Source organism: Carassius gibelio, chromosome A8 (assembly GCF_023724105.1).
Source record: "Carassius gibelio isolate Cgi1373 ecotype wild population from Czech Republic chromosome A8, carGib1.2-hapl.c, whole genome shotgun sequence".
Classification (NCBI taxonomy): Eukaryota; Metazoa; Chordata; class Actinopteri; order Cypriniformes; family Cyprinidae; genus Carassius; species Carassius gibelio.
The window spans coordinates 15409112-15434331 of record NC_068378.1 but is presented as its reverse complement, the minus strand read 5'-3'; the positions used below and the strand labels follow the sequence as shown (position 1 = coordinate 15434331).

The 25220-nt window shown below is 38.1% G+C and overlaps 2 protein-coding genes across 2 annotated transcripts in view; one reads left to right on the top strand and one right to left on the bottom strand.

Annotated features, from left to right (window-relative positions):
• The first annotated feature begins 1743 nt into the window (after positions 1-1743).
• Positions 1744-10503, top strand: LOC128018600 (F-actin-capping protein subunit alpha-1-like). The gene is made up of 10 exons (XM_052604208.1): positions 1744-1907; positions 4114-4177; positions 5246-5297; positions 5401-5464; positions 5770-5976; positions 6102-6181; positions 7782-7860; positions 7948-8019; positions 8126-8188; positions 9301-10503. The coding sequence occupies exons 1-10, from the start codon at positions 1869-1871 to the stop codon at positions 9439-9441; spliced, it is 861 nt and encodes a 286-aa protein (XP_052460168.1). The 5' UTR covers positions 1744-1868; the 3' UTR covers positions 9442-10503.
• Positions 9757-25220, bottom strand: part of LOC128018579 (CTTNBP2 N-terminal-like protein) — a 22077-nt gene continuing 6613 nt past the window's right edge. Inside the window, exons 2-5 of the mRNA XM_052604178.1 lie at positions 24978-25085; positions 15947-16177; positions 14610-14717; positions 9757-13978 (exon numbers count right to left, since the gene is read on the bottom strand). Coding sequence (XP_052460138.1) covers positions 12650-13978; positions 14610-14717; positions 15947-16177; positions 24978-25085 — 1776 coding nt within the window. The 3' untranslated portion in view covers positions 9757-12649. The remainder of the gene's footprint in view (positions 13979-14609; positions 14718-15946; positions 16178-24977; positions 25086-25220) is intronic.

Below are 25220 nucleotides of genomic sequence, written 5' to 3'. Positions count from 1 at the left end.
TAGGCACTAATGTTAGTTATGATCAAAGAGATGACACATTAGGGATGGATGACTTTCTCTCTTGCTTCTCTTATCCCTCACTACCCCTATTTTGCTGTGCTGTGATGATAAGGCTTTCAAGAGTTCACACACACATTTGTTCCAGTTAACGTTTTGTGGTGTTCAACTATGACAATGTCCTCAACACACTATAGACTAGAAAAAAAAACGTATTACGCTCTATACCCTTTCTCTCTTTTTCTCTTTTGAAATATCATACGTCTATGCTTGAAAGACAGTTGAAAGGTTATAGAAAGAATTTTCAAGACTGGACATTATTTTAGCCTTTATACTTTGTTTAAATCCGGTATGTTAAGAATCATATCTAATCTGCAGGTTGAAATATTATATATTTAATAGGTACGGCACTGTTAGTAAGACACCTAAAAGACCCAGGCTCTGACGGAAGAGATGGAAGAAGAGGAGCAGAGAGACAAAGGGGGAAATAAGGGCCTAGAGGCTGCCCTGTGGTGCTCTTCTCTCCAGGCGAGCACATTAGATCCAGGACAATGAAGTTTGATGGATCATCCTCTTCCTGAGATCGACTTTCATAATGTGCTGCTTGTATTTACATGTAATGCATTTCATGATTTTGGCATACAGTATGAGGCGGCATACAGAAGAAAGTGCATGTATTTTGCAAATAATTCAGCAGGTGAAGAAAGTTAATAGAAAAGGCTTCTACTTATCTCCACTTGAGTAAAGTGAATTTTGAAGCTCTTGAAAATAAAACAGGCCCCAGATGTGCATGATGTTGGACTGCAGTGATTTTATCTCTGGTTTTAGATGTGAATGTGCTTCTTACGATGATGGCAGTGTAATCGCGCCCTCTGCTGGTCAATTAAAAAAATTGTATGTCCAAAAGCTATTCAAATGTTGGAGAAATGCTGCTCCCTGCAGGACAGCAGAGGAATCACAGAGAGGTGATTTGTCAATTATCTTGTAATTACTATTTTATTAACAGTACAGGAGAATTATTTTAATGTGTACCTATTTAATTATACTTGTACCCAGAAATTAACTAAATCTGCTAAATCTGACATAACCTCATTTGAGAGACATCCTCATTTGGTAAATAAATAAATAATAATAAACAAACAAACAAACAAAAATAGCAATAAAAATACCAATAAAATTCATCTTCAAATGCAGAAAGCGTTCTGTAAGGTTTATGGTGTGGGTTATCAGAGTTAGGTTATAGTATTTCTGTACTAAATACTTATATTCTATGGGGTGGGGCGGGGGGTATTGACACTTTGCTCAAGCTAAGTTATATGTAAATCAATAACTTTATTTCAAATTAACCTGGGATAGAAATAGGACCTGGGATCTTAAAGAGCACAGGTAATTTATATTTTAGACTTTATGTAGTCCATTTATGTAGTATGACGTGCAAATTTGTATTGGTATTATTACATTTTCATAACAAAAAAGGATAAGATGATATGTTTCGATAAACTTGGTGTTGTTTAAAGAATCTGTTGAGTGAATTATTCAGTGACAAAAACACGTTCACCTGTCGCCACCTACTGGCGGAAGAATGTAAGTTGCAGAAAGGACCACTACACGAACCTTTTTATGAACCGATCCAAAAGATTCGAGTCACCGATGTGAATCAAAATCTACATTATAAAGTGCAGTTCGTAGTCGTGCTTCCCGTATATCCTCTCCACGAGCTGACTGTCAGACCGGACTAGGCTAGACGGGAGAGAAAAGCAGGAGCTGCGTGAGGCGGTGGCTCGCACTCCGTTTTGCCCTATTATGGTCACGAGCGTGACAGCGCGCGCTACCCAGCATGCGCCGCGGTGTCAGGCTCCACCACAGCCAAGATGACCGACTTTGAGGAGCCGCTCTCAGACGGGGAGAAGGTAAAAACAAAACATTGTTAACTTTCCCAAACCGCCCAAATACACACGCTCGTACGTCTTTACATTAAAACTCTCCGCGTGCAGAAGGATGAATAACTGCTTTCCGGAAGGAGCGCGAGGTTATCTAGCCGGTTAGCCGTGTGCTAATCTGTGAGGAAGTGAAATCGCAGTTTTGCACTCCCGTAAAGCACAGAGACCTGGCTTAAGAACAACGATACACCGAACAACAAGCAGTGTTTTAACAAGTCATATGCTGTCCATCAAAGCCGAAATGGCTGTGTTGTTTTGAGTGGTGTGTTAAGAGCGTCAGCTGTTAGCAGTTAGCTGTCAGAGGGAGTTCAGAAATAGATCTCAGCAGATCCACCCACTCCGAACCGAGCCCCCGGGCTTTAACGGGCCGTGCTCCGGTAGAGTTACACGCGTGTGGGACAGCAGATGTCAGATCCGCCTGGCACGACAGCCATCTGAGCCGAAAACCTCGGCCGGGTGAAGTTGCGACCACAGGAGCGGTTGTGTTTTCAGGTGGAAGTCTCAGTCTACGCTGTTTTAAAGAGAACGTTTAGTCAACATTGGAATTCTGTAGTTATTTACACACCACCGTGTTGTTTCTGCAGTGAAACACAAGTGAGATCTTAGGAAGAATGTTAGTGATGCACAGTGTCGTTTACCGTTGGCTTCTGATCGCATCTTTCCATATGTTGAAACTGAATGGCAAGACTGTCATTAATATGGTCTGTCATTTTGACAGTAGTTTTGACTTTATATGGAGCAGGCTGGTGGATTCTGGTTTATTTGTGCTCTTTAGTTCAGTGTCTGTCGGCATCTGTCCCTTCTCTAAAAGCTGCATTTAACTGCCACATATTGTCTTCCGCTTTAATGACATGTTGTCATTTACTCTCTGCTGTCAGAGCTTTGAGTAACAGGCTCAGCTGACTTCCTCAGCTTGGCCACATGAGATGCTAATTAGACCGTCCGATTGCTCGATGCTTCCCGTTATGTTAATCTCTTTCCCCTTTTTTAATTAAAAGTGTTTTGTTGGTCAAAAATATGTATTCAACAGCACATTTTGTTGGGTTTGAAAGGCATTAGCTCAATGAAATGAATGGGACACAATTTGTTAAATGTACTCTATTTTTATTTTTACAATGAAATATTGTATTATTATTACATTACAATATTATATTAAGATTCTGTCTATTTTCCACCACTTATCCTTTCTCCAGCTCATCCTGGAAGCTGTTCCCAGGCCAGCTGAGAGATATAATCCCTTATACTGTTATACAGTAATCTTGATATGTAAACACAGATATTATTTGCCAACATGTGCAGCCCTACAAAGTTAAGGTAAATGGTTAAAAGAAAGTTAAATATTTTACTTGGATGCTTAAATAGCACACAACAGGTCTGATGTGGAATTGTCCTGGTCTGACACATTAGGATGTTAAGGTTGAGAGGATATTTGAGGGCAGAAATAAGCTGTTTAGTTTGAGTTGGAAGTGTTTGGAAATTTAGCAGTTGTGTGTGTTTGGGATATGTGTATTGTTAAAGCTGCGGTAGGTAACTTTTGATGCTCTAGCGGTCAATAAACAGAACTGCTTGCGTCTTGCGGAAGAACATCGTAGCCGGAACTACTTCTCTCTGTTTATGTCTATGAAGAATCACAAAGGTACTGGGTTACTCCGCCGCGGTACCCCCGAAGCAATCTAAAATAGTCCGAATATAAACACTTATTAAAGGTGCACCCTAGTGATTCAGGACAAGCTAAAAACACGGTTCGGAAAATGGATTCATGGTGTACTCGCTTATTATATAAATTTTTCTACATTTTGAACACAAACAAAGTTATGGACTGGAGCTCTGATTGGTTGATTTCTTACCGGGAGCGGTCTGTAACTGCAAATGGCAATAGGACCACTGGGAGGAGCCAGAGGAGCTTGATTTTTTTCACAGATTATCTGTCATATTCTACTGTCAGGACATAATGACAGGTTTAACAAATATGTAAAAAATATATTTTTACAAAAGTTACCTACTGCAGCTTTAAAGAATCAGCAGTGTGTGTTCTTGAAGCGTGTGTATATGGGGTAACTTGAGCTCTAGAGTCACCCGCTGGAAACTGGCTGTGATTCAGTAGTGCAGAAGCCACAGTGTTTTAGTGAGGCAAATATGTGCCCACTTATAATTTATTATATATATATTTCTGCAGGTCCGCATCGCAGCTAACTTTGTGACCCACGCTCCCCCTGGAGAATTCAATGAAGTGTTCAATGGTGAGTGTCATTTTCAGCTATTTTGGGAGCTCTTTCAATTTTACAGTTTTGGTCTATAAGGGTTGTACATGAATACATATTCTTGTTTTTCATTTATGTTTTACCACTTTGAATTGGGATTAAAGAGTCCTGGTGCATGTTTAGACATTTATAATAAAACCAAATACTGTACTGTACACACTACAAGACTGAAGATCCTCATCATGTGCATATTCAAAGACTTAGCCTACACTACCAAGCCTGGGGTCAGTTAGATGTATTTTATTTATTTGAAGAAAGTAATGTGTATTCATCAAGGATGCATTACATTGATTAAATGTGGCATTTCTAACATTACAAAATATTTATATTTCAAATAAATATTGTTTTGAACTGAAAAAAATGTATCACAGTTTCTATAGCTATATTTAGTAGAACAATTGATTCTTGACACTCTCTGATCATATGACAATGAAGACTGGAGTAATGGCTGCTGAAAATTCAGCTTTGCCATCACAGGTATAAATTAAATTTTAAAATGTATTATAATATATAAAAAGCTACTTTAAACTGTAGTGATATTTCACTATATTACAGTTTTAACTGCATTTTTGATAAAATAAACTCAGTTTTGAGGAGCATAAGTGGATTTTAAAAAAATGTATTTGCCCCAATCTTTTGAGCGGTAGTCGATTGCAACATTCTCCTACCCAACTGAAGCTGCAGTCCCAGAATATCTCATAAGGACTTGTGCTAGTAACAACAAGAGATTTGATTTGTGTTACCAGCATCAAACAACATGGAGGAAATGGTTGGGAATTTTTTTTACTGATTGTGTGCAAGAAGCAAAAAAAGAAAAAATACACACATGCTTGGGGAGGCATATGAAGTCGCTTGATGCTTATCTTTTTATTTTTGCTCCTGCTTCACATTGCATTGCTCTCTTGCAGTTTAATTGGCAGTTCCTCATTACTGCTCTCTTGCTCATTGAAACAAACCGCCTGATTTCAAACCAGTTTTATATTGGACCAGACCTGTGCTTAGGATTGGGATAGATTTATAATTACTGTGGTTTTTTTTTTTGTGTAGATGTGCGACTTCTTCTTAACAATGACAACCTCCTTCGGGAAGGGGCCGCACAGTAAGTTATTTACAGATCTGTGCATCGCGTTATGTCCAGCTGCATCTGTATGTACGTTTTTATAAGAAATATTCATGTTGCATTATCACTTTTTTGTTCACAGTGCCTTTGCTCAATATAACATGGATCAGTTCACTCCTGTCAAACTGGATGGGAGTGAGGAGTCGGTAAGTTCACGATTTAAAGACTCTCAGGTGCAGTAATTTCAGTCGGTTTTGGAAATGTGCCTGTACATTTAATTCCTGTGCTGCCATGATACTCTGTGTTAGTTTTAAACCGAGAGCATGCTATTGTGCCATTATTTATTTAAGCTGGGTGTAAACTCTACTCTCTGTAGATCTTTGTGTACTTTGTGAGCGATTAGGGCAGGTGTGAGCATTGTACTGTGAGTGTTTGCTGCTGTGATAGTAGAGCTGCAGATCTGTGTGTGATTAATTTTGTCTAAAGAGGAAGTGACATCCTGTTCCTGCAGGTTCTGATCACTGAGCATGGAGATCTGGGTCAGGGACGGTTCTTCGACCCACGGAAGCGGGTGTCATTTCGTTTCGATCACCTGCGAAAGGAAGCGAGCGACCCTCAGCCTTACGAGGGAGAGACTGCGCTCCGATCCTGGAGGGATGCCTGTGATGAAGCACTCAGTGCTTACGTGAAAGAGCACTATCCCACTGGAGTCTGCACGGTACACGTTTCCTATGGGAATCTAAACAGAATAATAAGACTTTCACACATTTCTGTTACTGTTAGCACTTGCTGCATTTACATTTATGCCATTGTTTGTGAAATAAGCACTGATGTTTGCTGCAGGTGTATGGGAAGACTGTTGATGGACAGCAAACAATTATTGCTTGTATTGAGGGCCATCAGTTCCAGCCCAAAAACTTTTGGTGAGTAATGTTCAATGCTTTATGTCCTTGTACCCGTTCTCTGGAACACTTGTACAATGTTGCTGAACTATATAATTGACTTTAGTCCCAGACAATTGGTTTTCTACAAAACTTTAGTTATTATATTAGTTTGATGTTATGATATTTTAAATGAGAAATTATGGCCAGTTTATGTTTTTACACTACTGTTCAAACATATGGAATTGGTAAGATTTAAATGTTAATTGTCTAAATCAATAAAAAAATTAAGTCTAAGGTTGCATTTAGTTGATCAAAAAACAGTAATTTTGTAAAATATTATTTCAGTGAATTATGGAAAATAATGAATAATAATTATAATAAAATGGTAAATAATTATTTAAAATTTAATTACAATTATTATTAACCGTTTAACTGAACTAAACAAAATATTTTAAAGTAATTTATTCCTGTGATGGAAAATCTGAATTTTCAGCAGTTATTACTGTAGTTTTCAGTACCATGTGATCCTTTAAAAATTATTCTAATATGCTGAATTGATGCTTAAGTAACAGTTCTTATTATTATCAATGTCGAAAACCATTTTGCTGCTTATTTTTTTGAAAATGCCATCTTTTTTTAGTAATCTTTAAATAGAAAGTTCAGAAGAACAGCATTTGTTTGTATTATATAATATTATGTAGTCTTTATTACAAAAGTCTTTACTCCTCATTAAAAGTACTTATATATATATAACTTACTGACACCATATCTTTAAATGATAGTATTAAATGTTAAATAACAGGTGTTATGTTTGTCATTTTTGGATCTCTTAAAGGTGATAAAAGCCTGATTCATTCTTGTCATGCTTTGTTTTGTTATATTGATTGGATACATAAGTCATACAGCGCTCCAGACTGCGCACCGCATGACGAGCCCAACGCACTGCCACAGAAACAAGAATGAAATGCATTCTAACATTACTGTGGCGTTAAACTCAGTGAGGGCTCGGTTAAAATATTGCACATATATAGACTGTTCAGATTACTTGTTAAAATGCAATGAAATACCTTATATCAAGCAGATGATGTACGTCTGTTTGAAGTTGGAGGCTCTTTCAACAATTATAGGCTCTAAACCTCTTTTGTGTGCCAGTAAAATGTGGTGCTGAAGTGAAGTAGTGGGGCAATTTGATAATAATCTGAATAGATAATAGGCCGTCTAATAATAATTTAATACATTTATAGGAGAAAGAGCCTTATATCATCTTGACTATCGACAAAGACATCTGATATCATCAATATCTCTGACTATCGTTGATACACGATACTATCGTCGACCGGCACAACCCTTATGTGACTCTTATGTGGCCCCAAAAAACCCATATCAGTCTGGCTTTAGTAATATGCATTGCTAAGAACTTCATTTTGACAAATTTAAAGGCTATTTTCTCAATATTTAGATTTTTTTACATCCCTCAGATTCCAGATATTTAAATAGTTGTATCTTGGCCACATATTGTCAGATCCTAACAAACTATACATCAACAGAAATTCTAAAAATTGACCCTTATGACTGGTTTTGTGGTCCAGGGTCTCATATCTGATTGCACTCTGACTCTCTGATGATTCTCTCTTGTCAGGAATGGCCGGTGCCGGTCAGAGTGGAAGTTCACCATTAGTAAGTCATCAGCTCAGGTTGTGGGTGTATTGAAGATCCAGGTGAGACCTGACAAACTAACATAGTGGGGATAAGAAAAGAAAGTGTGATGGTCAAGAGTTTGTGTTAAATAATTTGGTTTCCTACAGGTGCATTATTATGAGGATGGTAATGTACAACTGGTGAGCCATAAAGAGGTGGAGGAGTCTATTGGAGTGACTGTGAGTAAAAAAAAAGAGAGATATTTACATAAGCATTAATCAAACAACCAAATGTTTAAAAGATGCGATCTTCTTGCAAAGTAAATTCCTGCCCTTTTCTCTCTAGAATGAAACCCAGACTGCCAAGGAATTTGTAAAAATCATTGAAAATGCTGAAAATGATTATCAGGTAAGAATTTGATCTGGTTAACATACATTTACATTTCAATTAAGATGAATATAAAATATTTTATTAGGGCTGCCCTCGACTTAAACATTTTCTAGTCAAGTAGTAGTCATTAATTTTTAGCAATTAGTCGCACGTTTATATTAATAAACCCTATAATTATAATAATGAGCCATTACTGCCCATAGACTATCAGTGCTCAAGTGCACACATGAAACTTGTCACAGCGCACCGCAGAAGTAATGATCATGAATACTTCAAGGAAAAAACAGCAAGACTGCCTTAGCATTATAATAATTCATTGATAAACTAGTGTTCTCTGTATTTTCGGCTGCAGTGATGAAGTTGATGACAATGATTCGTCATCTCCACAGTGGACGTGCATGTTTCATACGGACATAATCTGATAATATTTGTTTTCCATTTGAATTAGTTTTTACATTTTTAAAGTAGACATTTCGCTTTCTATAGAAATGTTTCATCTCGGTAAGGCAAGCATGGAGTTTCTGTCAATTGTTTTTGACATGCTCAAGTTCACATAGACCTAGCAGATAGCATACCCCATTTTGCTGTCATTGTTTAAAAAAAAAAAAAAATTGTTATTGTGAGTGCATGCAAGTAAAAGTAAACATTTACAAATCCGAAAGATGTATTACTCTGTGTGAGCAAAAATGACAGAGTATTTTAAGATAAATTCAAATGATCCAAGTTTTAGTCATGGAGTGAGCTTCCACACTCTGCACAAACACTTGAATAGCACACTTTTTCTAAGTTATCGTTAGAGCGAGCAGTTGTGTAATGTTGCTACTACTAACATGTTTTGGATGATAAGACATGATAAGACACATTTGAGGTCAATGAACAAAACGAACATTTGGATGTCCAGTGTACTGTAATTCCCACATAGACGGGCTGTTAATAGTATGTTCATCACGGACTACGTGACTTCGCCACTTCCTGTGGAATGTTTTTTATTTCTGCAAATAATAAAATTGATTGACTAAGCCTCTTCTCGTCGACTATTAAGGGGCAGCCCTATATTGCCTTTGATTGGTGTTTATTTTAACTATGAGAATCCAGTTTAACATTTGCATTGCTTAAATGTTTCTCTTCAGACGGCCATCAGCGAGAACTACCAGACCATGTCAGACACCACCTTCAAAGCTCTCCGCAGACAACTGCCCGTCACTCGCACCAAGATTGATTGGAACAAGATCCTTAGCTACAAGATCGGCAAAGAGATGCAAAACGCTTAGAAATCGACCCAGTTCCTCTTCCTTCTGTTCAAGTGTGGAGCCGGCGCTCAGAACACCACATGCTGTATGCTCAAAATGAAGAAGCCTCCCCAAAAAAAAATCAAATTATAATAAAAAAAAAAAAGTCAAAAAAACTATTTCTGGTTTAACACAGGATGTGATTCCATTCGACTTTGTCATTAATGAATGGGTCTCAGCCGTGGATGAGGTTCGAATGAGAACTCGGAGAGAATCGTGGATCTAAATTATCGGCAATTGATGGTTTTCTCCCATTTACCTGCTCGCAAGTCACTCGAAGAGTTTGTATTGTTTTGATTTTTGTCTTTTTTTTTTTTGTGAACTGTGACAGCTGCAATGCTTGTGCAAACGGTTTTGTGTTTTGAAATGGTGGATAAGTAATGTCTCACTCACTGTATCTCCAAACCCCAGTCAGACGACAATCTCACCTTTTCCACCTCCTCCACCTACTGACAACCTCAACTCTCCAGGCTCCAACAGGGAATGCATGAGGTCAGGAGAGGAGAGGAGGGGAATGGGCTTTGTGTCTGGGTTTGGAATGGCCATCTGTCTTAACTGCTCTCACTGTGTCTTTGTCTAGCAGTGACTCACAGTCTGCTAAACTAAAATGGTTTAATAACCCCAAAAGACATAGTAAATAAATCCATGGATAATCCTCTTTGGTGGCAAAGACACCCAGATTAATTATTGATTTTTATATTTATACACCAGCTGAATTGATTTCACGTATAGAGGTTCAGACTATCTGTAACAGGTACTTGTGATGCATTTAAGGTGTCCACAGTCTGCAACATATCCACAACCCACACAGTAAATCTGTCTCTCTGTCCAGAGCACTGAGGGCTCCATCAGTGTTGCAACTGCATGTCTCTGCGATACTGCTTTCACGTTAACCTTGTTTGTCTTGACTGTTCCATCAATGATCCTCTGTAAAATACACCCATTCTTTAAGATTAGCATATTCTCTGTCTCTCATAACCTTTATTTTTTCAGTGTAATTCATGCAAACGTAATGTCTGCTCACAGTAAATGGCACCAAAATTACTCAATGGATACTGCTGAGCCTTTATTGTGTGAACTCTTGTGTTTGTACCTGAAGGATAGACAGATTTACTCTTATCTTTCATGATTTTCTTAGGGTGAGGACTTTATTCACATTTCTATCAATTGCATAAAAAAAATAATATAGTTGCTGGTGATAAATTCAACACTGCTAATTTGCTGTAAAAACCATATGGAAAAATGCAATTTATTTAAGAAACTATTTTCATCTAACTAGCTAAAAGATTAGAACCTGTTCTTTGAAAGTCTTGGGTAGAAATATAAAAATTCCAAGTTTCTGTTCAGGTTTATTGATGCAAAAAAAAAAAAAAAAGACCTGCTACTTACAAAGTTTTCAGTACAGTAGGTGAAATGGTGAGGTATTTAAAAACAAAAACATTGAATGACAGTAGGACAGGACCAATACATGCACCCCATTTACTCATAAAACCCCAAATACTATGTTCTCTTGTAAGCAAGTTAAGATTGTATACTGTAATAATGTGAGCAATACCTTCATGCCAGCAAGAGATAAAATCATATCTGTTTTCATAGTGAAAGGTTTAAATGCCAAAAGACTTAAAGAAGGACGTACAGGTAGGAAATAAAATAAAGTCCCAGGGTAAAGTAATCATTAAATGATGACAATACTCATTTGTGCTTTTACCCTGGGGGTGAATCATGTAAACTGGTGCTATAGGTTCTACGTAATGTTTAATTAAATTAAAATTTAAATATAAGACTGACCAGTATAAACAAAAAAATCAGTGATGGAGTAATACATCCAGGCATAGTTGTTGGACCCAGAATTACATTCACAGAACAGAACATTTTAACTTAATTGTAAATATTGTCGACTATAATGTCACATGACAAGAATTTGTGTGGCATATAAACAAGCATTTTGAATCTTCATTTACAGAGAAGGTATTCTAGCTTGGCTGATGCTGAATGCTGCCCAAACACCAGGTGGCAGCTTCCTGAGCAGCACTTCAGACTGACACTAGAGGACGATGAAGTCATGGTGCAATACACTAGGACAGAGGTTTTCCATGACCATTTCATATCAGTTCATATTTCCTTGATTTTGGCATAGACTCAAGAAATGAACAGCAACTGCACATCATATATTACTGCTTTTCAGAAAACCAATAGTTTACATATTTACCATAAACGACAGTCACCAGCCAACTCTTAGCTCTCATAGCTCGCCTAAGACCGACCGATTGGTTGAAGACTAATCACTATTTGCTTAGCACAGTTTTTACTTTATATACTTATATTTTTATCTGTGCATGTCACCAGGAATGGGCAAATAATGAATAACACTTAAAGATAAATATATATAATTTCTAAAAAATAAAAACAGAACATGATTAAAATTGTGTTTAAATAGATTCAATCTCAGTAGGAGTAGTATTTTGGAGGTTGTTGTATTTGAATAGAAGTAGTTTTTGAGAGGTTGATTGATGGTAAAAACACAAGGTACACTGGAGCAGGTGTAACCAACCGTGCTCCTAGAGAACTACCTTCCTGCAGAGCTCAGTTCCAACACAACCTGCCTTTAATCTTCAAGTAATAATAAACACCTTGGTAAGCTGGTTCAGGTGTGTTTGATTAAAGTTTGAGCAAAATTTTGCAGAAAGGTAGCACTCCAGGAGTAGGGGTGGCTACCGTTTCAGACCAATGGTTTTCAGTTCTGGAGTATCACATCACTGCACATTCTGGATCTCTTTCTTTAACACTAACTTATTTGTGGAGGTTCCAAGACCGTTGTTTCAGTTTCTGATAGGAGTCATCCAAAATGAGATACTTAAAATGACTGTTCACCCAAAAATGAAAATTCTGTCTATTTACTCACCCTCATTTTGTTTCCGACCTGTAAGACTTTGATTAATCATCAAAATGACTGGTTTCTGTCCCTACGCTGAAAATCCAGGATCCAAAAAGGTCATAAAGGCATGTGGGTGAGTAAATAACGACAGATTTTTCATTTTTTGGTGAACTACCCTCTTACGGACAAGAATAGACAACTATGACATGACAAGAGTGAAAACTAACAAAAGAAGGTTCTCTGAAGAGTGTTTTAGATGTCACTGGAGGGAATGGAGTGGAGAAGGCTAAGGACAGGTTGTGGACCCTAGGCTGGTTAAGTAGATGATGACATGACCAAGTCAAACTCTTTTGCATCTTCCTGACCACTGGTGAGACCACAGCTCCCAGAGAGCTCAGGGAAGTGGCTGGCTCTGCCAGAAAGAACCGGTGAGCCAGGAGACTGGTTGCCACCTTGTTTTTTTTGAGCAACAGGGGATGGATGAATCTTCTCCGCCCTAGGGATTATTGGTGAGCGGATCCCTGGTGAAAGAAGCCCTGGGCTCTTCCCTGTTGGTGAGGAGGCTGAGGCCAGATTGCGGTAATCAGTGCCAAAGGGTGAGCTGTTGGACGGAGGGAGTTTACTTGCCACTTGTTGGCTCGTGAACCGTGACAGCACCTGAGTGACAGTGTTGCGGGCAATCTGCTTTGCCGCAGAATTGTCTGGAGTAGTAGGAACAGCCGCAGTAGGAGAGAGGTCTCGAGGCGAGTGGACAATGGATACGTCGTGTTTGTGGTCTGCCTCAGCTTGTTGCTGAAACTTGTGGCGTGCTGCTTGGAATCGCTGGTTGATGCTGGCTTGGAAGGAGGATGGATAAGTCGGACTAGAGCAGCCTAGAGAGGCCAGACGTTTGGTCAGAACTGGGGAAGAGCAAGGAGATGAGCTAAGGGAGGATGAGGCAGGACTGCTGGGGGAGAGACACTGCAAGGCTCCACTTCCTCCAGGGAGCACTACCCCAAAGTCCACCGATCCCTCTTCCTTGCACCTCTCGTCTGCTGGAGACTCTGGTTCTCTGGGAGTGTGGTGACCATTTAGCTTGGGTGGTGGAGATGATTTAGATGCAATGGTTTTGCCATCGACTTCGGTTTGACTAAGAGGAGGCGTGATACCTGTGGTAGCTTTCTTGTCTGCTGAATTTGAGGCAGATTTGAAAGCTGGAGTTTTTACCTTTTCTTCATTGTCCTTCTCCAGCCCTGCCTTTTCTCTTTCTTTCATTTCATCCAACTCTTTCTTTAGACTATTGAACTTATGCAAAAGCTCCTGATATCGTTTTTCTTCCTTCTGTAATTTCCCTCTCATCTGCTCGCACTCTGTTTCCAATTCGGCCAGCTTTCTCTCACCTCGCGCCTCTATCTGCTGAACATGAGTGCGTTCGCTCTCCAGCTCCCCCTTTAGGGTTTTGATAGTACTGCTCTCCTGTTCCAGCTGGCGGGTGAGCTCCGCAACCCGCTGGCTCTCCTCCTCTGCCCGTGCTGTAGCCTTCTGACATTCTTTCGCCAGGGTTGAGGATAACTGCTGCTGCTGCGCTAAATCCTCCTCAGCTTGATTCGAAAGGACTGACCTCTCACGTTCTAAACGTTCAACTTGAGCCCTCTCAAACTCCAGCTGTGAAGAAGAAAAGCGAGAGACGTCACTTTAAAGTGTGAAAAATACTAATAAAGTCACAAGGAATAGCACTAGGCATTATATAGATGTAAGACTTCAGACAACATTGAAGATGAATTCTACATTCTTGAAAAAAAAAAAATTTCTACTTGCTTCTTCCTGCCAGAAACAAAACTTATGAATATTTTTAAGACTCTTTGCAGACCCTATGAGCTGCAGAATGTGAGAGAGTCATGGACAAGCATCCAAGAAAGAAAAAAATGAGTGTGTGTGCAAGGAAAACCCAGGGCAGGACAGGAAGGGCCTTTTACATTATACTGGAGTCTGTATTTTGACCTTAATATAACCTTATCCTAATCCTATAAAAACACAAACACACAATGGAATGTCTTCACACACACATACACACACACACAGAGGCGGATGGACTCTCCTCTACCACAGGCCATAAACACAATGGAGCCTTTCCTCTGTAGAAAAGAGATCTGCGCCAACACTGTTTCACAACAAAGCCACACAGAATCTGCTGGCACAGGGTGCTGTGATTGCATTTATCTAGCAGTTTCAGTTGTATTTATAACAGTGCAGTTTGTGCATGTGTACATATGTTTTGGCTGCGTTGCCAGGTTACCTGTTTCAGTAGTCTGTCTCGTTCCTTCTCCAACATGGCCGTGATGTCATCACCCGCAGCATTGTCTTGAGCACGCCGTTGTTTCTCTTCTTCTAAATCAGCTATTACCTACAGGCATACACACATTCAATCATCAGGTGAAGAAAGATGAATAATTATGACTGCACCATCTTATAAACAGAACGCATATATTGTTTTCATCTCAGTTAATGTTTGAGTCACATTATTGAGTCACATTAGTTCCAAACCTGTATGACTTCTCTTCTGTGGAACACATAAGAAGAAGATATTTTGAGAACACTTTTTTTATATATATATTTTGAGAACTCTTTTTTTCGAGAACTTTTTTTTTTTTTTGGTAATCAGAATTTTCTGTTTATTAACATTCTTTAGAAGATCTTCTTTTGTGTTCCACAGAGGACAGCAAGTCATACAGATTCAGAACGAGTGAATGATATGGTTAAAAATAGCATAAATACAAAATTCTGGGCAAACACTCCCTGCCCATCAACACAGCCTAGCATGGATAGGAGCAGGGAGAGCAGAATACCCCCCAAGGGGAACAGAGCAGAACCAGCATCAATGATAAATGTAGCAGATACCATTAATGTTCTATGTGATCATTTTAACAGCATGATTCAGTGGTCTGACTCAATGATATATTCACTGCCAAGTCCTGACTGGACGTGAGGAGGAGTTGGGGATGGAGGTGGGTGATTAGTTCCTGGATGAATTTTTTTTATAACTCATCCGTTTAAATTATATTAAGCCTTAAAGTTCTTAAAGTAATTAAGGGCGTAGTCACTTGACTGACAGGTGTATCGGCGCTGCTTTCACTGCCGTCGCGCTAGGTGGGCGTGGCTTCAGCAACCAGCTCCCGCCTTTTTGCCCATTTTTGATTGTCCTGGAGAGTCGCACGGTGATGCACTGCCAAGATGGCGACGGCCCGCTCTACACACTTTAAGCTTCAAAAACAGTCTTCAGGATTCTATGGATGACATCATGGACACTACGTCCATGTTTTTATACAGTCTATGCAGCTACCTTCAAACCCAGCATCCAAAGTGACTGATTAAAGTGACATTAACGCACTAGTTTAAATGCCTACAGCTTTTTAGCATTACCCTTTTTCTTAAAAGAACCATTTTCTTAGGGTTTAGAACATTTGAAAAACTTACACATCCTTTTTTGGAATGGAAAGTTTCCATGGATGTTAAAGATTGTTTATGAAGCCATAGGTGCCAATGAAGAAATTTATTTTGAAAAGTACGGCTTCCACATAGCAGCATAAAATACAGCCTAGGTAGGTAGCTCAGATCTCTGTCTTTGTTTCTCACCCGTCTGTGACTCCTCTCTGCAGCAGCGAGCTGTTTCAGCAATTTCTCCTTCATGTTGGTGCAGTGGGCCATCACTAGCTTCAACACGCCCAGTGGGTTCAGACACACGGGAGTCTGCCGTCCATCATCCTGAGCCTGTGACAGTTCGCTGTCCCTCAGCAGTGCTATGAAGGGGTCACGGAGGTCGTAATGTCCATATCGCTCCTGTACAAATGCATCTCTCTGTTGTGCCTAAAAAAATTCAAAGGTAGACAGGAAAAGATAGGAATAAGTAAAATCAGTGGTTTGCACTGAGATGTCATGAACACACAGCAAGTTCATAGAATGACTGATTAATACCTTACATTATGTTTACATATAGGCCATGTGTTTTTATGAGAGACAGAAAGAAAGAGCAGGATTTCTAAACACATCATGATGCAATTACAGCTGGTCATTATCAGATCTGTTTTCACAAAACATAATCGCAACCTTGACCCCCACCCCGACCCCCCCATCTGCGGGCAGGTGTTAAACCTCCCCTGGGCTGAAGGGATGGAGAGGGAGACTCACACCACAAAAGGCCCAGCTGTAGGGGGTGTTGTTCTGAGCTGGAAAGGGGGCAGTGTGACTAATTTAGGAGGGATTGGGTGGTCTTACTAAACAGATCAGCAAACAGGAGACACACGCGCGCACACACACATTAAGGACAGGACAGGAATGGACATGTGGTTTATGTTCTGGGTGACAGAACACATGCTGCATCCTGCTGTATTCCTCTCCACTTTTAATGCTGTTCTTTCGTTCACTGCATAACTCGAACAGTCGACTGTCCTCGAAATACATTAGGATGAATAACAAATTGTGAAAAATAACAATAATGATTATAATAATAATAACAACAGGACATTTTCTATTTTTACCATATTTATAGTATTTTATAAGTGAAATGTGGTCAATATTAAATATATATAAATATATAAATAGTATATAGTATATATAAATAAATACACACACACACACGTGTATATATATATATATATATATATATATATATATATATATATATATATATATATATATATATATATATATATATATATATATATATATACATATAACATTTTCATTTTGAGGTTTGCTAAAAAATATTACCTTTATTTACATTCTGAAGTAGCAGCAGATAATTTCTTCCATATTTTGATGTATATTTGAGTAAAAGAGATGATCAAAAAAGTAGAAATTGTAGAACAGGGACTTGGTTCTATCCATGAGTTGTTGATTGGATGGAGGCAGATTTGAGTGGAATTAGAAGAAAGTTCAATCTAACTAAATGATTGGCGAAGTCTGGCATACAGTACATCAGAGAGAAATCTGTCATATCAGTAGATCCAGTTCACATTCTGATTAAAAACTGCATAGGTCAAAAAAAAAAAAAAAATTCACAAATTACCTAATTTACCTCATAATAACGTCATAATAGCATTAATTAAATTTTTTTTATTATTAATATTAATTCAATACCTGCTTTTACTTTACTTGATCACATGATGAAGGCAAATGTATGACAATTAAATGCACATTTACAAACTAATATGCCATATTGGTCAAGACCGATTAATAAAAAGTGTGTAATATCTGACATGATACTATAAATTAAATGGCAAAAAATCATGACGTCGTCAGGCTAACATGTACATGAAGCAAACACATTTGTTATTTTCACGAGCACACCTTTGTGTCCTTGTAAATACACCAATGCAAACAAAAATGAAGACTTTATCTGCTTGATCACAATGCATGTGGGAGAGAAAGTCATATTTAACCAGTCGAACTTCAGGAGACCTGAGCTTCCGCCGTTTGCTGGTTATTATCTGTGATCATTCAGTCTTTTAATAACACAGAGAATGAGAATGAGGCGTGGTGTGTACTGGGTGTGAACATCAGCATATTGATTAACACAATGTGTAATCTGTAACCACAATAACCATTAAAATGCAGGCTGTCATCTCTAACATAATTTGTATGTCTCTCAATCTCTCTGTATCAAGCAGAAACTCATATTGTGCTTATGTCTATGCTGAAGCCGTGTGAGTGTGTTAAGTGCGTCTCACACCACCGGGCTGGATAGTTTATTTGTTTAACTTCAGCATTAAGCAGTGTTGCATACTACTCAACATTATTATAGAAAATAACAGTCCACTTTCAGCCCTAGAGGCCTTAATCTGTGGCCCTACTGGCCTCCGGGTGACCTTATCCAGAGATCAGAGAGAGAGAGACAACAGAAGGAAGCAGACAAACATCACCATTACTATTGCTCAAACTACTGTTTAGATTTGATCTACTACACTAATTATTATATTTTTGGCTGTAACTCACCCAGCACTCTTTGTGCTACAGAAGTAAATGATATGATGAAGAATGATTCACTTTGGCAAGAGTAAAGAACCACCTGGAACACCTTAGCAACTGCAAAGCACTATCCTGGCAACCAGTATTTTGATACTACAGCCTAAAAGATCATGGTCAGAAAGATTTTTTTTTTAAAGAGAAATTAATACTTTATTTTTTATGCAAGGATACATTAAACTTAATAATGTATGTTACAAAATATATTTCAAATAAATGTTTTTAAATTCATATTCATCAAAGAATCCTAAACAAAACTTAAATAATTTTCACAAAAATAAAACTTTGCTTTTACCATTGGTAATATATATATATATTTTTTTTTATTGAGCACCAAATCAGCATATTAGAATGATTTCTGAAGGGTCATCTTACACTGAAGAGACTGCAGAAAATCCAGTTTTGCATCACAGGAATAAACTGCATTTAAAAACATATTCAAATAAAAAAAGGTTATTTAAAATTGTAATATTTTATAATAGCTCTGTTTTTACTGTATTTTAATCAAATAAATGCATCTTTTATAATCGTAAGTGACTTCTTACTGACCACAAACATTTGAATGATAATGTTCCTTTTTTATTTCTCACTCCTATTTTAAATATTTAAATTCTTTAGTAATATCATAATGTTTTGCAGCTGTAATCAAAGCTCTGTTTTTGTCTCTCTTCACACCCAACACAACAGACCAGACACACACCCACAATAACAGTCTCTCAGGACCGACAGCACTACACACACTACTGCCTTTCCCACCAGAAATCCAGCTACTATATTTAGCCCCTTCAGTCTCAAGATCTTTAGTTTGAACATTATTTTCTCATTTGACTGCTTTCTCTGCGCACTATAAAAAAATCTGTGCATCTGTAAATCACTGTGCATTTACCGTAAATTACCGGCAGTTAATCACAGTTCAGGAGCAGAATGCCGCACAATCACAATGATTATCTGAGTAGGCACAGTAATTTTTTGTTGTAACATATACTGTAACAGTATATCACAGCTCTCAGTAGCCAGAACTTCCTCAAAAGCTGAGATGTGACTCCAGTTTGTAAAACTGTTCACTGGATCAAAAGCAAATAAGAATAGCAGGTTTCTAAACATAAGACGTTCAGCTTTAATGATTTAACTCACTATTTTAGCTCTAAATAATAACTATATATATGTATATATAGTCCCAATGCTCATCCAAGGATAATTAATTCGATTATTTATGAGCATGGGCTTATGGGTATTCCCCCACCGTGGGATCTCAATACAGAATGATACAGTTATTTTAGATATTTTTATGGTAATTTATTGGCTAAATATATTATTTTACTCTGTGTGTGTTGCTATGGCATAAGTAATACATATGCAGGACAGAGCAGGATGCTCTTTGTGCCGGTGCTGTTTTTAACCAAGCTCTTGCTGATCTGAGGCGCAGAGAAGAATCAGGAGACTTCCTGGAAGGAAGTTCACACCGATGGAATCCTACATCTCTCTAATCAACACACAAACACACGCTCCAGGCGGTTCAGAAGAGCAAGGAACCCCAATGGTTTTCTCTCTGAGTGTGTCACATGTTTTATGTCAAACATGGGCTAGACATCCTCCCTATTAGGACAAAACCAACTGGATTGTTTAGTCTGTTTGGACTGTGATTTTAACACACAATTCTCTATTCACGAAAGTCCCCTTTCAGAGACCTGTGAAAGGACCTGATGTTCCTTTATAAGGCTTAGATGAAGCAGCGAGTGAGTCATAATAACGGCCGGTTTCCCGTTTTAACCGCCAGCCCTTGGGACATCTGCTCCTCAATTACATCAGAATGAGCCATGGGAAAATAACTCTAAAGGAGGAGCAAAAAACACTGCAGTTTATCTGGAGGCTTCCAAAACATCTAACCTGATTGGCACTTTTCTTCCAACAAATACATACACAACATTCATGATCAAAGCCTCAAGCAGAAAGGACCTCTCAAGGTTCCCTCTGTGAATAATGCCCTTACTACCCAGGGAGAAAGACAAATTAAGCTGACGCACACACACAGTTTACACTCTTACACACTAAGGCTTTGCAAAAAAGGAAGCAAAAACCATTTCAAAAATGGACCTCAAATCAGTAGACCGCAAAAAAACAAGAACAATCCATGTGTTGTTTGAAATCTGATAATGATCAGGATATTTTCATCATGTATTGAATAGTAAATGATTTAACGAGTAAGTGGTTTTGGACATCAATACTGCAGTATCCAAAGCAGATGCACCAGACACTACAGACAATGTCTATGTTTCCATCCAAGTAGTGAAAGTACACTGATGTTAATAAGAGAGAGAAAGAGAGATAGAATAATAAATACTGTTATTCAGGAAGGATGCTTTGTGGCAGTAAAAACTTTGACGTTACAATATATGTCTGTTTTAAAAAATGCTGTTCTACTTTCTATTTATCAAAAAAATAGAAAAAAAATCACTGAATCAGTTTCAACAAAAGTATTATACAGCACAATTATCTATCAAAGATTATCTATCATATTAGAATTATAAAGCATATTAGAATGATTTCTAATGATGGTGGGGAAGACTGAACAAGTCACTGTACAAAGTATATATATATAGATGTACTGTAATGTGAATGCACAAATATATTACCGTTCGCATTCGGATGAATTTAGCTTCTCTGTGTTGTTTTCAATGTCTCACAAACTAATCTCATAGTGCAGAGCAAAGAGTCTTCAGCTGATCAGTCTGGTCACAGTGAGACACCGGAGCAGCTTTAGTCACTGACCCCCTCGTCTCATGTTTCCATCTTTCCCACACACCCCTGAGCACTTGTGAAGCTGCTGTTCTCTGTTATTAACACTGTGTTAACTACAGCATCAGACAGAATAATTACAGGCCTAATAAAAGACACACACTCTCTATATATATCCAGAGGGAACACTGTGGGCTTCTGTTGTGTCAGTATGAGTTCAAACTAAAATGAACTACATTTGTTCTAGTTTTGCGGATTAAAGACTCAATCGAGCACAGCTGATTTAATTTGTGTGCTTATCAAAGCATAAAATGAAATAGAAGATGGAGAATTAAGTGAGTAATAATAAAGAAAGCTGGAAGGCCGGGCTCTGTGCGTACACTTGTTAAAGTGTTAAGGAGTTCAGTTTTTAATTAATTTCATTATTCAATAAAAACATTTAAAGGGGGGGTGAAATGCTAATTTTCACTCAATATCCTGTTAATCTTGAGTACCTATAGAGTAGTACTGCATCCTTCATAACTCCAAAAAGTCTTTAGTTTTATTATATTCATAAGAGAAAGATAGTCTGTACCGTTTTTTCCCAGAAAAACACGAGTGGCTGGAGGTGTGACGTGTGGGCGGAGCTAAAGAATCACGAGCGCGAGTAGGCTTTTGCGTTGAGAGCGTTTGGAAGTTGTGACATTACCGTGAGGAAAAAAAAAAACATCATCCAAAACAAACCATGGCTAACAGTCAGATTCAGCCGTTTATTTATGATCCAGAATCAGATCCCGAGGCTGAAACTGAACGAGAGCAGCAGCAGCAACGACTCACTCCGAGCGGGGCTCGAACCCGGGTCTCCGGCATGGGAGTTGGTAACCTTGCCAACTCCCATGGCAAGGTTAATTTACCAATTACCTTGTTGGTAAAACAAGCATCTTCGAAATGCAGGGAACAAACAAAAACACTTGCACAACTCCGTTGATGCTCTGTAAAAATAAACTCCATCCACTGGTCCCTTAATGCCTTTTTTTTTTTTTTTTTTTGGTAATCTGTGCAGGGTTGGCTTGCCCTGGCAACCAAAACACACTTCTTTTGTGACATGTCGCGACGCTCTCGCTCTGATCAATGAAGTCTGTTGTGCTCTCAGTGCTCTGCTATACGAGAGCGCGCGCTCTTCCGGGAGAAGTGCCCTCAGCACCCATATAAGGAAATTCCGCTCCATCTAACGTCACACAGACCCATACTCGAAATAAACTTTCCGAAACTTGTGACAAACCGGAAGGAGTATTTTGGGAACAGAAATACTCCTTCAAACATACAACATAATTTTTGAAACTTTGTCCATGTTTAGCATGGGAATCCAACTCTTTAACAGTGTAAAAAACTCAGTATGCATGAAAAAGCATTTCACCCCCCCTTTAACAGTAATGAACAAATGAAATAACTATCTGAAATTTTTGTATGTAGAATATACATGGTGTCTTTTAGTAATTTATAAGTCCTGATAGAATGAAGACTGTGCTCATGAATATTAATTATGTTACATGGTACACTTAATGGCTGAAAGGAAGATTTATCAGATGGCAAATAAATGAATCAAATTATTGTGAGGGGCGTAGTTCATGAATATGTAGGATATTATTTATAAACTTCTGCATGTTCTAATTAATATCCATACGTACATCTTTTAATTTAATTTTTTAATTTGAACGTTCCTTTTAATTGTTTTTGTTTACACTGTCCGTTACTTTGTGTAAGTGTGTGTGTGTGTGTGTTTTACAGGAATAGCACTGCCTGCCATTGTTCTCCTGTCTGCCTCTTTCCCGAGTACCCCCCGACACACTTCCTGTGATTCCTGACCACTAGTCCACACCAAACACTGAACATTTACATAACACAAATATCATATAGCCTACATAACACAAATCTATACACATGCAGAGCTGAGAATGTACAGTATCCCTTACGAAAAATATGTTTATTCAAGTGTGCTATTAGTATAATGCTTTTAGTTTACTTTTTATGTACTTCAGAAATATACTTAAAACAACTTTTAAGTATTTGACTTATACTTAAAAAAAGTCTAAATATATTTGAACTACTGTATACTTGTGCTCCTAGAATCCGTTCATTGTTATAAAGTAGAGGGCGCTAGTACACATCTTCTGTAAAGAATTTCCAAAAAAACACAAGTGAAGAAGAAAAAGAAACAACAGATACTAACATATGTAACATGATCATCTGACATGAAACAGCATAAAAAAATTTAAGATATGGAATAAGATGTGGACCGATGAAGAGGTAATAAATACAGTCAAGCTTTGGGGTGTTGATCGACTGCATCTACGTTTTGATTATCCTTCTGAATCCAATTCATGGTCTTTTTTCAGCTTTTGTTCAAAATGTTATTTCTTTATTTTTTTTAATGATACTTAGCAACATTAAAGTGTTTAAAAAAAGACAGCATGAAGCTAGAATAAAATGTTTTTTTTGTATGTTAAGATATTCATATAACAATATATATACAAATAAAACCTAAATAGGGACATAGTACTACTACATAGTAGTACACTTAAAGTATGATGTAAAGTTCACATAAAGAAAATTTATGAGTATACTTGCTACCTAAAGTATACTGTAACACAGTTCGTAAGTCGGGAAGAAGTGAACTGGCGAACATTTCAATAAAACTTTAATAATAAAATAGACACAAAACAAAACCAAAACTCAAAAATAAAACCCAGGCCTGGTCGTCTCTAGTCTTGCACTGGCGTCACTCCCCCTTTTATCCTTCCGCAGCTCCTCGGTGGGACTCGAGACGGTGAGTGGAAAAGGTGTCGCTCGTTATCCCTCTCACTCCACCGGCCTCATTCCGTTCACACAGCTCTTGGCCCCGCCCCTCTCGTCACATACACTTAACTTTAACTACTTGAACTTTACTTAAGTATACTTAATAACATAAACTTGAATTGTACTACTTTTTGGTAGTAAGGGATGTGTAAAATTACAACATTTGAAATCTCCCAAATGCTCGAAATTAACCGTTATTAAAGCTGAAGTATTTCTTCTTTTTTTCTCTCTCTCTCTCTATGCAATGCCTTCTCCTTTCAAAGCTTGAAATGCAAAAACAACATTTTGGTGCTATAACAACTCGCTTTCAATGCAGCAACTTAACTTTAGTTTGGGGAAGAACTTTCAGTTTGTAGGCAAGGTTTGTGCCAAGGAAACTTGTTTGACCACAAGCTTTGGCAACATGCTAAAACATGTTAGCAATCCCTATTGAAAAACAAAAACAGCATATGCATTATGTGCTGGTTCTAGGCTGGTCCTAAGCAACTAGCTCCTGCTCAAGGCCAGTTTAGGACCAGCTCCTGACCAGCTCGAACCAGCTCAAACCAGCAACGATGCTTCAAAACATACCTTACCAGCATATGCAGTTTTTTTTTTTTCAACAGGAATACATAGCAAAATGCAAATATGTGCTATCAGCAAACTAGTTAAAACAACACTCAGCAGCATGTCAAAAATATTTAACATTGATCCATTTAAGAGACACTTTTATCCAAATGAGGAACAAAAGTAATCTATCAAAGAGCTAACAATAATTGTAATAAACAATGGCAAGTTTATTAGACAATTGGCTAGAAAACACAACAACATTATGCTAGCATCACTCAGCAACATGTTAATAATGTAACCAATAATGGCTGACAACCAGCAGAGAACCAGAAGTGGTTTCTTAAACAGTTTTCAGGATTTTAATGTGGTCTAATTTGGTTTAATATGATCTGATGAGTGTCTGACATTGCTCGTTGTAGTTTCTTAGGGTCTGCTAAGACTTAGGGTCCACTAACGTTCTTAAGGTCTACTAACAACGACACACAACAGCTTTAAACGCATGTGTGTTTATGTGTGCTCTTACCCTGAGTGTGTGTATGACTACATCTTGTGCTTCCAGTTCTCCTTCCAGAATGCTGAGCAGCATCAGAAGTTCAGCTTTACTGAGAGTCTCCACATTCATCCTGCTGCCCTGTAACACACAAATAGCTGGATTCAGTATCTGGGCCCTGAAGCAAAACCACTGATTTACAGGTCTGGCAATACAACTGGATTTTTAGCGGGTCATGCACTGTATAACTGTACCAATGTCCGATGAAACAGGATC

Bases quoted from the DNA above. Each gene is read 5' to 3' on its own strand.
- LOC128018600 (XM_052604208.1), top strand. From the start codon at position 1,869: ATGACCGACTTTGAGGAGCCGCTCTCAGACGGGGAGAAG. The intron at 5,298-5,400 runs GTAAGTTATTTA...TTTTGTTCACAG, and splicing joins CTTCGGGAAGGGGCCGCACA to TGCCTTTGCTCAATATAACA. The intron at 8,020-8,125 runs GTGAGTAAAAAA...TTTTCTCTCTAG, and splicing joins AGGAGTCTATTGGAGTGACT to AATGAAACCCAGACTGCCAA.